General features: G+C 40.7%; 1 protein-coding gene and 1 long non-coding RNA gene across 2 annotated transcripts in view; one reads left to right on the forward strand and one right to left on the reverse strand.

Annotated features, from left to right (window-relative positions):
• Window positions 1-16,385, forward strand: part of BCR (BCR activator of RhoGEF and GTPase) — a 51,985-nt gene extending 35,600 nt beyond the window's left edge. The window contains exons 11-23 of the mRNA XM_075831769.1: window positions 530-649; window positions 779-854; window positions 959-1,063; window positions 1,190-1,264; window positions 1,359-1,456; window positions 8,648-8,782; window positions 8,917-8,976; window positions 9,135-9,244; window positions 9,383-9,522; window positions 9,773-9,907; window positions 10,000-10,105; window positions 12,922-13,084; window positions 14,866-16,385. Of these exons, the coding sequence (XP_075687884.1) occupies window positions 530-649; window positions 779-854; window positions 959-1,063; window positions 1,190-1,264; window positions 1,359-1,456; window positions 8,648-8,782; window positions 8,917-8,976; window positions 9,135-9,244; window positions 9,383-9,522; window positions 9,773-9,907; window positions 10,000-10,105; window positions 12,922-13,084; window positions 14,866-14,955 (1,413 nt within the window). The 3' untranslated portion in view covers window positions 14,956-16,385. The remainder of the gene's footprint in view (window positions 1-529; window positions 650-778; window positions 855-958; window positions 1,064-1,189; window positions 1,265-1,358; window positions 1,457-8,647; window positions 8,783-8,916; window positions 8,977-9,134; window positions 9,245-9,382; window positions 9,523-9,772; window positions 9,908-9,999; window positions 10,106-12,921; window positions 13,085-14,865) is intronic.
• Window positions 1-16,508, reverse strand: part of LOC142656844 (uncharacterized) — a 61,867-nt gene that overhangs the window by 10,063 nt on the left and 35,296 nt on the right. The gene's annotated exons all lie outside the window — the stretch shown is intronic.

The following is a 16,508-nucleotide window of genomic DNA, read 5'->3' on the forward strand; positions in this document are numbered from 1 at the left end:
TTTTTACCCCATTCATGTGTTCACCCCATTAATATATGTATAATCGGTGCATTCTGATGTCAGAATTTGCCAATTATACAGAGATGAACGGCACTAACTATTCCGAGGAAGAGAGCACTGGGCAACATGCTGAAGGTGAGCATTTATTGTGGTGGAGAGGATTGGTATTTTGGCTGGTACTATCTGAGAGGGGCACAACTGTGTCTCTCTGGCACTGCATGGTCATGCACAATGTGACTGGCACTGTAATACAAACTTCATCTTTACAACTTGATTTTTAAGAACCGGTTCAAGTTATTCAGTCGGGGATTACCATGAAGCTCCTTATTCAGAAAAATGGCTTGCAGCGTGGGGTGTATTTTAAGGAATATCCTATAAATTTAATATAATCAAAGCTGTGTAGAAGAGAAACAAAAGTTTGGAGTTCCCTTCCGCAGAACTTTATGAAGTGTTTTATGTTCTATACTAGATAACTCAAGCATAATAACCACAGTGACGTTGAAATAATTTATCTACTTCTTTATTTTAGAAAGCAAACAAAGGAGGAAAGGGCCTGGAGCGTCTACGCAAAAAACTTTCAGAACAGGAGTCAATGTTGCTGTTGTTGTCCCCCAGTATGGCCTTCCGAGTGCACAATCGCAATGGCAAGGTGACCCCCCCCCCCTAACTCCCCCTGTCACAGTTCTGTCTGCCCTATGTTTGGTTCTTCATCACGTTCCTTATACCAGTCATATCAGCCCCGTCACTGTCTTATCTTTTAACTTTCCACCTTTCATAGGGTTACACTTTCCTAACATGGTCCGATTATGAGCGGGCTGAATGGGGAGAACACATCCGGGAACAGCAGAAGAAATGTAGGTGTACATCTGATTGGCTTAGGTTGTACTTCAATATAGCATTTATGATTTATAAAAAGTGTTCTAGTTTTGGTTTATTTAGTTTCTTTCTTTTTACTTAGGTATAAAAAGCTTCTCTCTTACGTCACTGGAAATTCAAATGTTAACAAACTCCTGTGTGAAACTGCAAACTGTACATAGAGTTCCTCTAACCATCGGGAAAGAAGGTGAGAACACTTGGTGGCTGCAGTTGAAAAACCAGTCTCGCAAGTTGTACATTTTGTGATTAAAAAAAAATAGGAAACACTAACTGTTTTAGATTTACTCAGAATTATTATTTTTTTTTTCTACAGATGATGAGTCTTCTGGTCTCTATGGGTTCCTAAATGTTATTGTTCACTCTGCATCAGGATTCCAGCAGAGCTCAAGTGAGCGAGATTGTCTCCTGTTTACGTAAAATACAATCTTTACAACATCTATAAAAGCGTTACATTTATGACACTGGCATCTTTGTACCAACAGATTTGTTTTGCACTCTTGAAGTGGATTCTTTTGGATATTTTGTTAACAAAGCGAAGACACGAGTTTACCGGAACACCACCGAACCCAGCTGGAATGAGGTGAGGATCCAGTGCAGCATTCTTTTCTCAGACCCATGGTATTCTACCAACTCTTTACAGAAAGCAAGAAGGAAAGTATAAAGGAAAGACCGATATATCTCCTCTCCTGTGCATCCACTCCTGTGTTTGGCTCAAAAACCGCATAAAAAAACTACCATGAAAACTACATGTGTGATTCCAGCCTAAAGAGGACCTATTGGCTCTCCTGACATGTCTGTTTTTTTTAGTAAATACTTGCATTTCCCATTAAATAACAATGCTGGATCACCTTTTCTTAGAACTCTGCGTTTTGTCGTTCCTCTGATATTCCTCCTGGAAATGTATGAATACATTTACAACCGGGCGTCATCGTTCTCTGTTCAATAAGGCGTGTCCACCACACACTGGCACTGCCCAATCAGTGCTGACGGTGTCAGACTATCTAGGGACACGTTCTATAGACAAGGGGAATGGTTATTAATTTCTTAGTACATTTCCAGGAGGAATATCAAAGGGATCAAGGCAGCGTTCTAAGAAAAGATTCTTGAGTTTTGATATTTCATGGGGAATACAAGTATTTACTAAAACCTACATCCTGAGAGGTGATCGGTCCTCTTTAAACAAATCCTCACACTGGCTGGGGTATTAAGTAGTAACCACTTTTCAGTAGAGTATAGTCTTCCTTTAATACATGCAAACAAGGCATTGCTAAGGCCAATTCCAATTTGCTGTGATCTTTTTCTCCTGTTCCTTAATGATATGTATGCTGGTCTAAGGATATGAGGAGGATGACGTCTCCTTTCTTTCTGTCATATGTTAGTTGTTACTTAGGTTTTATATTGCTGTTTTTCCTATGCTTTCAAAAACCAATATACAGTACAGCGAGTACACTATGCTGTTAAGGGAATAAATGTGCATCAAATGCTGAAATGCCAAGAAGTACCAATAGGGAGGAAAGCCTAGTAGACCATTTTGATTAAGAAAGGCAGATTACCTAAGGCTCTGTTCACATAACGTTTTAGCCCCCTGTCGGAGGTAAACGTCGGAAGGACATCTGATGTATGCCTTTGATGGAAGGCTGCAATATCTGCCACTGGACATTCAATGGCATGTGTCACCCAATTGACTGCATAGTAAAAAAAAAAAAGTATACAGTTATTACTGTATCTCTTTGTATAGAATAGCATGGTCTACTATGCTATTCTATACAACAAAAACAAAGCTAACATTTTGGCGTATACCCTGGGAGCTTTCCCGCGTTGCTCACGCCAAACGTAGGTCATAAAACGGTATGTGAACAAAGCCCAACGCTGGTCTGTAATCTTCCAACCTGCCTCCTAGTACAGAAAGTATTTCATTTTGACAGTACAAATTTGGCTCTCCTTCAGTAAACTCCATTGGCATATACCTTGCACTGTCTCCATTGAGGATAATGTAGTATTATTATTATGGTCCTAAACAAATGCACGCACGTACTTATTTTTATTATATTATGGGGACCTATTGACTGATGGTCTTATTTTTTTGTAGGGACACACGTATCCTAATACTTTTTCAACAAAACGATAAAAAAAATGTTAGGCAATGGTTCATCATGACCATCAAGATCACTTGAGATTTTCAGTTAAACCCATAACAAGAGACTGACATTTTCACTGCCTTGTGGGGGACCTGTGTCAGGTATTCTGATCATCTGAGGACCTCTCCTACATGGACGAACTATTCATTTTTACACTCTTGTGAACTGCGCATAACTGTAAATCATTTTGAATAGCTATTTCCATTGGAGGCAGATTGACAGTGACTGACCACGTTCATGGCATTGGTGGGTAACCATTAGCAGAAATTCCTAAGGTTTGCCTTTAACCCCTTAAGGACGTGGACTAGTTGGCACGTTCAGGATGCAGCCCCATTTTTCAAATCTGACGTGTCACTTTATGTGGTAATAACTTTGGAATGCTTTTACCTATCCATGTGTTTCTGAGATTGTTTTCTCATGACACATTGGACTTAAAGAGGCTCTGTCACCAGATTTTGCAACCCCTATCTGCTATTGCAGCAGATAGGCGCTGCAATGTAGATTACAGTAACGTTTTTATTTTTAAAAAACGAGCATTTTTGGCCAAGTTATGACCATTTTTGTAATTATGCAAATGAGGCTTGCAAAAGTCCAAGTGGGTGTGTTTAAAAGTAAAAGTCCAAGTGGGCGTGTATTAGGTGCGTACATCGGGGCGTTTTTAATACTTTTACTAGCTGGGCGCTGTGAAGAGAAGTAACATCCTCTTCTCTTCAGAACGCCCAGCTTCTGGCAGTGCAGATCTGTGACGTCACTCACAGGTCCTGCATCGTGACGGCCACATCGGCAGCAGAGGCTACAGTTGATTCTGCAGCAGCATCAGCGTTTGCAGGTAAGATCGACTTACCTGCAAACGCTGTTGCTGCTGCAGAATCAACTGTAGCCTCTGGTGCCGATGTGGCCGTCACGATGCAGGACCTGTGAGTGACGTCACAGATCTGCACTGTCACAAGCTGGGCGTTCTGAAGAGAAGAGGATGTTACTTCTCATCAGAGCGCCCAGCTAGTGAAAGTATTAAAAACGCCCCGATGTACGCACATAATACACACCCACTTGGACTTTTACTTTTAAACACACCCACTTGGACTTTTGCAAGCCTCATTTGCATAACTACAAAAATGGTCATAACTTGGCCAAAAATGCTCGTTTTTTTAAAATAAAAACGTTACTGTAATCTACATTGCAGCGCCTATCTGCTGCAATAGCAGATAGGGGTTGCAAAATCTGGTGACAGAGCCTCTTTAATGTATCGACCAAATTTTTACCAGTAACGTAAACACCAAAATGTAGCATTTTTCGAAATTTAAATGTATCTGCTTGTAAGACAGATAATTATACCACACAAAATAGTTGCTAATTAACATCCCCCATATGTCTACTTTATATTCATAGTTTTTTGAACATTCTTTTATTTTTCTAGGATGTTACAAGGCTTAGAACTTTAGCAGACATTTCTCACATTTTCATGAAAATTTCAAAAGGCTATTTTTTCAGGGACCAGTTCAGTTGTGAAGCGGTTTTGAGGGTCCCATACAATTCTAACCCCCATAAATCACCCCATTTTAAAAACTGAACACCTCAAAGTATTCAAAACAGCATTTAGAAAGTTTATTAACCCTTTAGGCGTTTCATAAGAATTAACGCAAAGTAGAGGTGAATTTTCCAAGTTTAATTTTTTTTTTTTTGCAGAAATTCATTTTTAATCCTTTTTTTTTTTTTTTTAATCTGTAACACAGAAGGTTTTACTTGAGAAATGCAACTCCATATATATTGCCCAGATTCTGCATGTGGCCCTAGTGCGCTTATGGACTGAAGCACAGGCCTCCGAAGCAAAGGAGCATCTAGAGTATTTTGGGGCCTTCTTTTTATTAGAATATATTTTAGGCTCCATGTCTGGTTTGGAGAGGTCTTGTGGGGCCAAAACAGTAGAAACACCCCCAAAAAGACACAATTTGGCAAACTACACCCCTCAAGGAATTTATCAAGGGGTATAGTGGGCATTTTGACCCCACATTTTTTTTTTTTTTGCTGAGTTTTGTGGAATGAAGCTGTGAAAATAAAAATGACATTTTTTTTTTTCCAATAAAACGTAGAAAGTTTTTATTTTTAAAGAATAAAAAAACACCAACATTTGAAAAGCAATTTCTCCCGATTACGGAAATACCCCATATGTGGTCATAAACTGCTGTTTGGACCCACAGCAGGGCTCAGAAGGGAAGGAGCACCATTTGGCTTTTGGAGCTCAAATTTTGCTGGAATGGTTTTCGGTTGCCATGTCGCATTTGCAAAGCTCCTGTGGGACCAAAACCGTGAAAAACCGGCAAAAGCAAACTACACCCCTCAAGGAATTTATCGAAGAGTATAGTGAGCATTTTGACCCCACAGGTTTTTTGCTGACTTTAGTGGAATTAGGCCATGAAATTGAAAAGCTAAATTTTTTTCTAATAAAATGTAGTTTGAGCTCTTTTTCCATTTTCACAATAAATAAAGGAGAAAAAGCACCCCAACATTTGTAAAGCAACCTCTTCTGAACACTGCAATACCCCATATGTGGTCATAAACTGCTGTTTGGACCCACGGCAGGGCTTAGAAGGGAAGGAGCACCATTTGGCTTTTGGAGCTCAAATTTTGCTGGAATGGTTTGCGGCGCCATGTCACATTTGCAAAGATCCTGTGGAACCAAATCAGTGGAAACCCCCAAAAGTCACCCCATTTTGGAAACTACACCCATGAAGGAATTTATCAAGGGGGGGATAGTGAGCATTTTGACCCCACAGTTTTTTTTGCTGAATTAAGTGGAATTAGGCCATGAAATTGAAAAGCTACATTTTTTTCAGATAAAAGTGGACATTTTCAATTCTTACAAGGATTAAAGGAGAAAAAGCACCCCAACATTTGAAAATCAATTTCTCCCGATTACGGCAATACCCCATAAGTTGTGATAAACTGCTGCTTGGACACACGGCAGGGGTCAAAAGGGAAAGAGAACCATTTGGAGCTCAAATTTAGCTGGAATGGTTTTCGGGTGCCATGTCACATTTGCAAAGTGCCTGTGGGGCAAAAACAGTATGAACCCCCCCCCCCCCAAAAGTGACGCCATTTAGGAAACGACACCCCTTAAGCAATCTATCTAGGGGTATAGAGAGCATTTAGACCCAACTGGTCTTTTGCATAATTTACTGGAATTAGGCCGTAAAAATGAATATCAACATTTTTTCCACTAAAAAGTAGAATTTTTTTTTTTTCCATTTTCACAAGGGATAAAGGAGAAAAATCACCCCACCATTTGTAAAGCAATTTCTCCTGAGTTCAGTAATACCCACATGTGGTCATGAACCGCTGTTTGGACACACGGCAAGGCTCAGAATATCAGGAGCGCTATTTGGCATGCAGATTTTGCTGAATTGGTTTTTGGGCACCATGTCGCATTTGCAAAACCCTAAGGTACCAGTACAGGGGAAACCCCCAAGAAGTGACCCCATTTTGGAAACTACACTGCTCAAGGCATTTATCATTTGCCTGGACATATGACAGAGCTCAGAAGTGAAGAGCAACATGCGCATTTGAGGTCTATTTTGGTGATTTTCACAGCATTGGCCCACAATTGCAGGGTTCTGAGGTCAAATAGTAAAACAAACCCCAAGTAGTGAGCCCTATTTTGGAAACTACACCCCTTAAGGCATTTTAAGGGGTGTAGTTAGCATTTTGACCCCACAGGTGTTTTTTCATTAATAATTAATGCACAGCGGATGGTGAAAATCGCAGTTTTCCTCTGATATGCCATTTTAGTGAACAATATGTTGTGCCCAATTTGTGCCACCGAAGACACACACCTCGTAAACTGTTAAGCTAGTTCTCCCAGGTATGGCAATGCCATATACGTGGACGTAAACTGCTGTTTGGGCACACTGTAGGGCTCATAAGGAAGGGAGTGCCATTTGGCTTTTTGAGCGCAGATTTAGCTTGGTTGTAGTTTTGTTTGGGGTTTTGCTAGTATTTCAGTTTGTAATGTGGGGGCATATGTAATCTGTGTGGAGAACATCCGGGTATAATAAGAGGGTATAATAATGCGGTAAATAAATAATAATTCAGAGATGTGTGGCCGGTGTCGCACTGATAAATGGTGCTGATCTTATCCGCTTTTGCGCACATTGCACATTTTGTGTTGCCATATTCTGAGAGCCAGAATTTTTTATTTTTTTTTTTCAGTTAAAAAAGCTGTGTAAGGGCTTATTTATTGCGGGACGGGTTGTAGTTTTTATTGGTACTATTTTTGGGGTACATGGGACTTTATGATCACTTTTTATTCCATGTTTTAGGAGGGGTGGTGATAAGAAAAAAAAAGGCCATAATTGCTATTTAGTTATTTTTTGCGGTGTTCACCTTGCGGGAAAAATAAAAATTCTAGTATAGTCTTATAGATTGGGTTGTTACGGACGCGGCAATACCAAATATGTGTACTTTTTTTTTTAAACTTTTTTTTTTCCTATAGTAAAAGACTTATTATAGGAAAAAAGGCAGTGTTTGTTTTTATTAACTTGAAACTTTTATTTTTACACTTTTATTCAGTATTTTTATTAACTTTTTTTTTTTTTTTGTCCCTCTAGGGGACTTGAGGTCCTGCACTTCTGATCTTTACTCTAATACATTGCACTACCCACATAGTGCAATGCATTAGAGCAGTTAGTCATTCACTGACGGCAAGCCTAATAGGCTATCGTACGTGGCAGACTAGGAGGCCATTGTTAGGCCTCTGGTTGCCATAGTAACGATCAGCATCCTCACGATCACATCGTGTCGATGCTGATCGCTACAAACCACTTAGATGCCGCTAGCTCTGTTCCCTGCCGTTACAGCACGGTGTCAGCTGTAACATACAGCTGACACCGGCGGCTGATGGCGCAGGCATTTTAGGCCCCACCTCTGGGCGGGTCCTAGCAGGCATCCATACTTTGCAGACAGGACGCCATTGTTAGGCCTCCGGTCTGCCAGAGCAATCATCGAAACCCTGCGATTTCATTGCGGGGTTCCGATCTGCTTGTAAACACCATAGATGCAGCGCTCGGTTTTGAGCGCTGCATCTAAGGGGTTAATTGGCCGGATCGGAGGCTAGTTACGTTCCTGGCCTTGAAGCAGTGATCGCGTTAAGCTATCACTGCTTTCAAACTGTGTCTGCAGACACATTACCCTGTTAACGCTATTACGTAATAACGTGAACTGACGGACTAACAGGACAACGCCTGTGACTAACTATTACGTCACATAGCGTTAAGGGGTTAAAAAAATACTGATGTGAGATTCAGTCCACTGCATTCCTTACCAGAGCTCCAGACTGCTGCAAGTAAAGGAAAGGATTACATAATGATTATGGAAATCCGCTATAAATTCTAGAGCATGAGCTGCTTATTTCATCAGCTATCTGCTCTGGCCAATGGAGTAGGTTCCAGATTGAGGAGCGCTCCTTTGTTATCACCAACTGCCCAGATAGGGCATTTGGGTAGATTTTTTTAAAAGAAGGCAGCCACCCATTACTTTGACGGCTCAAAACTGATTTGTATAATAAAAAAATGTCTGTCTTGATGTAAATATTTGAACTGTTATTTCACACAAAACTTCATTTGTTTTCCCATGTACAGGAATTTGAGATTGAACTAGAGGGCTCCCAGACCTTGCGCATCCTTTGCTATGAAAAATTCTACAATAAGAACAGACCATTGAGGGAGGATGTTGGTGAAAGCAGTGAACGCTTGGTGGCCAAGGGACAGGTACAGGTAAGAGCTGGTAACATTTAGTGCCCTCAGCAAGCCAGTGTAAGCAGGATATACATGTTCATTCAATATTACAGCGTTAAGTGTGTTTATATCTGTGTGTCAACTAAGCCTTTGTTTTTTGCTTTTCGCTACAGTTGGACCCTCAGCTTGTCATGGGGAAGGATTGGCAGCGGTCAGTAGTCTCTATGAATGGGGTAAGTTATCACGATTAAGAAGGCCTGAATGATGTGGATAGTGTCTGTTATGCAGGTCAAAATCTTATCTAACCTCCCCTTATTTACCCCCTCTGGCTGCCCCCAATACATTTTGGCCCTCCCATCACTCCCTATAATTCTAATCCATTTCTTTGTAGATAGAGGTCAAACTGTCAATGAAGTTCACAAGTCGTGAGTTTAGTCTGAAGCGATTCCCATCTCGAAAACAAACTGGGGTCTTTGGCGTAAAAATTGGTGTTGTAACCAAGTAAGTGTAGTCTATTACATTTAACTACAAAAGCATTGCAGGTGTACGATTACACAATAAGCAGATGCAAAAGATGCAATTTGATTTCTGAATTGTGCATTTTATTTTCAGTAAGTAATTGTATTTGTTTACTGACAGACGAGAACGCTCCAAGGTCCCATACATAGTACGACAATGTGTGGAAGAAATTGAGAGGCGCGGCATGGAAGAAGTTGGCATCTACCGAGTTTCTGGAGTAGCCACGGATATTCAATCACTGAAAAATGCTTTTGATTCAAGTAAGTAATAAAAGGGGCTATCCAGGTTATTCAAATTGATGGCCTATCCTTTGGCTAGGCCATCAATTTTAATAAACCAGATAACCCCTTTAAGAAAATTTTAAATACAGGGCAGCTAAATATATTCCTAGAGAATTGTTAAATATACCAGAACATAAAATTTGGAGAAATGAGGATATACGTAATAGAGCAGCTTCTCCGTCGGCATAAATACTGGATACTGAAACACTGCTTCATTGTCATCTTTAAGATAACAAGGATGTGGCTATCATGATGAGCGAAATGGATGTTAATGCCATTGCCGGAACCCTCAAATTATATTTTCGAGAACTACCAGCACCTCTTTTTACTGATGAGTTGTATCCGAACTTTGCAGAAGGAATTGGTGAGTTTGTTTTTCCTATGATATTTTCGAGAATGAGACCTTTATATTGACCTACTGTATAAATGCTGTCCACTACCACCTTAATTTCTCAGCTTTGTCAGACCCTGTGGCCAAAGAGAGCTGTATGTTGAATTTGCTGCTGTCCCTGCCAGAGCCCAACCTACTCACTTTCCTCTACCTCCTTGACCATCTCAAAAGGTAAAGGCTGTACTTATTCTTTTCATGTGTTCGTTATTCAATCCTTACTGGTCAATGCTGAATCCAAACAACCCGCTTGATTTTTCCCAGTGTTACTTTGTTCATATCCATATGTCATCCTATCCTATATTGAACTAGTGAAAGTGTTCTAATTTGGTGGGGGTATGTATGTCCACATTAAGCGAATCCTACTGGAACTACGGTATTTCTTTTATTTTTTTTATTTATATAATCTCATTTCCCAAAGCGAAAGTTTTTGATGAACTGCTTTTTGGTAATCTATGCATTGTTCTAGCCTACACCCCCCCCCCCCACCTCTTCTCTCTTCCCCCCCATTAATTTAGATAGAAAGCTTATTATGAGCAGGGTCTCCTCCATCCGTATGTTGTTAGGGCTTGTCCACACGTAACGGAATTGCTGCAGAAAATTTCTGCAGAATTTCCGTTAAAACTAGCAGGTTAATTTCCACTGCGGAAAAACCGCACCATTTCCTGCGTGTTTACTGCAGAAAATGATACAGATTTTGCTTCATTTTTCTCAATGCTGGGAGATGGTGTCATCTCCTCTGAAAAATGCAGCGATTCAGTCCACTCCCGCAGCAGGAATTGACATGCTGCGGTACGAAAAATATGCGCCGCAGGTTAATTTCTGCTCAGAAATTTTACGCAGCGTGTGGATGAGATTTGTTAGATTTCACCCACTTTGCTACTACTTTATTCTGCTGCGTATTTTCCGAATGGAAAATACGCAGCAATTCCGCTATGTGTGGGGACAAGCCCTTACTGGTCTGTTCCAGACTGTGTTTGCAGAAACGGTTGTGCCTGTATAATTATTATTATTTTTTTTTTTTTAAAGTAGGTGGATGTCAGATTTAACAAAATACAAACAAAAAAACAATCGCCTGCTAATTTCTGACCATCTTTTTAATCTGTTTATAGTATTTGTAATATGAAGAAAAAAAAACAGCCTAGTGCACAAAAATTTACTTCTTGGATATGCATTATTTCTTACACTCAACAATTGAAACAACTGAATGAATGTACCTATAAGGGCCTGTTCACATCAGCGTTGCCCTTCCGTTGAGGGGTTCCGTCTGAGGTTTCAGTCAGGTTAACCCCTCAACAGAAAGGTAAACGGAAACCTTAGCTTCCGATTGCATCATCATTGATCTCAATGGTGACGGAAACGTTGCTAATGGTTTCCGTTTGTCTCCGTTGTGACAGGTTTCCATTGTTTTTGACGGAATCAATAGCGCAGTCGACTGTGCTATTGATTCTGTCAAAACAACGGAACCCTGTCATAACAGTGACAGACGGAAACCTTCAGCAATGTTTCCGTCACCTTTTGAGCTCAACGGTGAGGGAAAGGGAAGCTAAGGTTTCAGTTTGCTTTTCCGTTGAGGGGTTAACCCGAGGGAAACTTCCGATAGAACCCCTCAACGGAAGGGCAACGCTGATGTGAACAGAGAGAGTCCCTGGAAACGGTGACACAAGTTCCCTTTTAGCCAATTGTTCCAAAATGTCAGAACACGTTGTGAAAGTAAATTCCACCTTTGTCGAATACAATTCTGAATAGTAAACCATCAAATCAATAAGTTTAAATATTCCTTGCGTACAACATGCTGCCAGAGATAACAGCCTGCTGCTCTGTGTCCTGAGCATGGACTATAGAGCTGGTTGTCACACACCGCCTCTGTCACTTCACATGATCTAATCCAGAGGCTTCTTATTAACCACAACTGGAAAAGCTGCTGCCTTTCTGCAATTTGAGAAGGCTGGATTCACATGTGCAGTGTTGATGCAGTTTTTTTAAGTTCAAGCCAGAAGTGGATAGTAAGGAAGAGTACAAACAAAAGACTGTATTTGACTCTCTTGTATCCTCTCCTATGTTTGACTACAAAAACTGCATCAAAACTTGGTGTGAATCTTACCTAATTGAGTACCTAGAGAACCTAATGGGGTAGATCTACTTAGACTGGCGTTTCATTTGTCAGTCTAAAAGCAAAATAGGTTGGATTAATTTCCACCAAATTTATTAAGAGGCGCTTGCCTCTTAATAAATTGACACATCTTTGGCTGTCCATCTGCATCAGCTATGGCTGGCGTCGATTTCCTCTATCGTTTATGGCAGCTTCTGGTGTAAATTATAGTAAAATTGATCACGACCCCTTATAAACTGCTTCACCCCCTTTTTTTTTTTTTTTTTCCTGAGAGGCGTAAAAGTGAAAAAAAGTCTAAAAAATGTTGTTGCATGCGCCAAAATTTGCTACTCTTTTGTGCCAGGATACTGGTGGAGAGGCTTTAAAGGGGTTTTCCCGTAATACCTGTGGATAGGTAATAAATATGTGATCAAGAACAGGCTTACCTTGGAAGTGTTTGCAAATGTTTCCCTAGCAGACATTGGCGTGAATCCATTCTATATACAGAAATGAAAAAAATATATATACCAAATAGGGAAATGGACTGAAACAGATGCCGGTTTGTTTGTTTGTATCCATTTTTTTTTCTTTTCAATTGTCTAACGATAGTGAGCAGGATGCCAGGCATCTAATTCTAAACATTGATTCCTCGCTAGTATACCGGAGTACGTCATCTTGTATTTGGGAAAACTGTCTGTATAACAGGCGGATGGGATGTAATGTACATATTGTGATATTTAGATCAATATGTCAGTACTTCTGTCGTTCATTCTAACCTGCATTTAATTTGAACAAACTGGTTTAAAAAGGGAAGAAATTTATTCCCTCTGAACAATTCTTCAGACTCTATTTTGCACAGTATTGTGCTTTTTCTAATCATTTCTTTGTTTTGTATCAGGGTGGCTGAGAAGGAGAGTCAGAATAAGATGTCCCTACATAACCTGGCCACAGTCTTTGGTCCAACTTTACTCCGGCCTTCAGAAAAAGATAGCAAGATCCCTACCAACCCCACTCAGCCGATTAGTATGGCAGACAGCTGGAGTTTGGAAGTGATGTCACAGGTAATCTGGGAGTATACATTGAGTCTGCGTAAAACAATTAATGTAGAAGTTCTATTGTTATAGAAAACTGTCATAGAAAAGTTGTTAAATTCTCCCCAATGGCTTTTTATGCATTGCCTTCTGTAAATCAACCAACCAGTTGTCTTCTTATTGCCAGTCTCTTTATAAGTTGGCCTAAAGATCTTTCTCACTATTCACCACTGTCAATTATAGCACCATTTATTTATTTTTTAAGTGTTTCCTTATAGTGAAGCTACACCAGGGACTACTTTTAAAATCTGACCATATACATGTATTTATCTCTACGCAAGACATACACTCCTCAACATTGAAATTGCAACACCAAGAAAGACCAGCCGTACTGTCATGCAAATCGAGGAAGTAGCAGGTGTCGCTAAGATCCGCAAATTATCAGATTTTCAAGCCCCGAGCTACAAGCTGTGGCATGCGGGAGAACCGAAAGGTCAGATAGAAAGCAAAATTTTTGAGCCACATGAAACTTCAAATATCAGATGAAGTGGTGTGGGCTGATTGTGCGATGCCTCTTGTTTGTCGACGTGCCAGTTATCAGCACTTGTCGCAAACTGAGAGGGAGAGAATCCTTGAACTGAGAGACCTTAGTTTATCACTCTGGCAGATTGCTACACGCCTGGGCCGAGATGTCAGCAATGTTCAATGTTGCGTATCCTAGACGTTGAGAGAGCAACAATAAATGGGAATGCCAGCAAGAGGCGCGCGGAGGCGAACCTCTGCTTGGACGGATCGTCTGATTGGAAGAATGGCGCGTAGTGATCTATTCTGTACTGCAAGTGAGATTGGACGTCACATCCCAAGCCTAGGGCGACAACCAGTGTTGACACAAACCATCAGAAAGCGTTTGCACGACGAGCCAGGCGTCCAGCTACAGGTGTTTCATTGACTACACGCCACCACTCTCAAAGGCTATCATGCTGCACAGCGAGGCTGGAATGGAAATCTATCCTCGTCAGTGATGTGTCCCGCTTTTCTCTCGGATGCAATGATAGCAAGAGATTGGTCTGGAGACCACGTGGCCAATGCCATGAAGAGGCCTTCACAAGGTAACGTCACACCGATCCTACTCCTGCCATTATGGTGTGGGGTGGCATAATGTATGGTAGCCGGACCCGTCTGGTCTTCATTTCAGGTACACTAACAGCACGACGTTACGTTGATTTTGTCGTGGAACCAGTGTTACGGCCATTTCTCAAGTGTCCCAGGAGCCATTTTTAAACAGGGCAACGCCAGGCCGCATGTTGCTCGTGTTCCCGTGAGCCGCCTGCGTGGCCTAAATGTGCTACCATTGCCTGCAGCGTCTCCGGACTTGTCTCCCATCGAGCACATTTGAGACGTCGTTGGACGGCAATTGCAAAGGGAGCGGCCAGCAGCCAATCTTGATGGTTTGTGTGCCCAAGTGTATTCAGCGTGGCATAACATTCCTCAGGCAACCATTAATAACCTCATTGATAGCATGCCAAGGCGTGTAAGTGCGTGTATTACTGCACGTGGCGCTCATACTCGATACAGAATAAATCAAGAGTTTTGGAATATTTTGTTTCCATTTTTTTATCATTTGCATATGACTATCGATCATGTGATTTCCACAATTCCAAAACTTCCTTCTTGGTATTGCAATTTCGATGTTGAGGAGTGTATACAGAACTTTTCAGATTTGCATTCCTTTTTTGTGGTAACACGTTTTGAACCTGTAACTCTGAATTTCTGCTTTAACCTGCTTTTTCTTTGGTGATTTATCTTTTCAGGTGCAGGTTCTGTTGTATTTTCTACAACTAGACACAATTCCCACCTCCGACAGCAAACGTCAGAGCATACTCTTCTCAACTGAAGTGTAACACACTACTCCACCCGCTCTATACATATTACAAGAAAACGTGCTGCCTCTGTGGGCTTTTCTTTTACCATTCTTAAACCTCTCCCATGAGAGTTATGAGAATAAGGGACAGTGATTTTTCTTCAACCAATATGAGGCTTGCACTAGAAAATGACTAGCACTGAAAGTGCTCTATTTTTAATTTATTTATTTATTAGGTCATCTGTAGCGCAACTGTGGACCCATGGCTTCCATCCCTCCACGACATATGGACGTCTTCTAAGCAATTCTATCTTCAAGAACCAAAATATCCTAAGGATTTTCTGTAAATCTCTCCACAATACAAGAAAATACTTGTTTTTTAATTTCTTTATTCAGTTAGTTACTTTGTATGGTTAATGCATCCTCAAAATGTCATGTTCTCCGTTTGATTAGAATGTAGATGATTGTTAGAAGTTGGAGCTCATACTTGTCATTGCACAGTGTTAACATGATATATAAATGCAATAGCTAATGTTTATTATATCTAGGACATTTTTCTAATAAGCTTCAGAACTTGGCTTGGCCACTAGGTGTCAGGATAGGCCGCCAAGACAAACCTGCTGCTGAATTAACTTTTCCAATGCTGGATATATCGGAGGTCCACATTTTTAGTGCTGGGATGTTCTTTGTAGGACTTCCTTGAGCCTGTTATTTCAGGTGTATTTGTAGTAGTTTTTAGAACATTTTTTTATTGTCTGTGGTAATTGCAGCATGTTTTAGCTGGTTCTTTCTTCTGACTGGCCTTCTACATGAAAGAAATTTAGCCAAAAATGTCAGGATCCAGTTTTATGCAGGAAACGTCAGACTTTATAATACTCAATAGATTTCTGAGTGTAAAATATAATTTATCGTAATAAGCAACTCTCTTTTTCCAGCCCATTGCTATAGACAAGTGTACGTTCTACACTTCAGTTGTATATCACTGTCCATCTATGCTACCTTTACGTTTAGCGGATATGAAAGTTGGAAAGTGATCTTACGGCCTTGGCATATTTGTTAAATTTCATGCAGCATCAACCAGCTAAAGCATATGCCGTGTCATCGGATAAACTGTCTACAATGGGATCTGAAGCCATAAAGTGAGTTACTGCCTTTATTTCAAGTATTTCCTCCACTCGGCGGCTGACGGAATAATGTATCGGACAATGTTACAAACTGAAAGCGGAGCTGGTCTCTGTGTTCAGGTGCTTCATACTAAGGACCACAGGAATTCACTGCCAGAAATGTGGATACATTTCCTCCACATACTTCATTATCCTTATGTACAGTTTTAGGTGGGATCTGTACACGATAAATACAAAGGCAAGTAATGTGTGAGACGTGCTATGAAGTAGGCTGCCTTGTTTGGGGGGGGGGGGGGTGCAGGGCAGTTACTGAGCATATATGGTGCTTTTGTGTGTAATGTCTTTAAAGAGGCTCTGTCACCAGATTATAATTGCCCTATCTCCTACATAGTCTGATCGGCGCTGTAATGTAGATAACAGCAGTGGTTTTTATTTTGAAAAACGATCATTTTTGAGCAAGTTATGAGCA

Source organism: Rhinoderma darwinii, chromosome 1 (assembly GCF_050947455.1).
Source record: "Rhinoderma darwinii isolate aRhiDar2 chromosome 1, aRhiDar2.hap1, whole genome shotgun sequence".
In the NCBI taxonomy this organism is placed as follows: domain Eukaryota; kingdom Metazoa; phylum Chordata; class Amphibia; order Anura; family Rhinodermatidae; genus Rhinoderma; species Rhinoderma darwinii.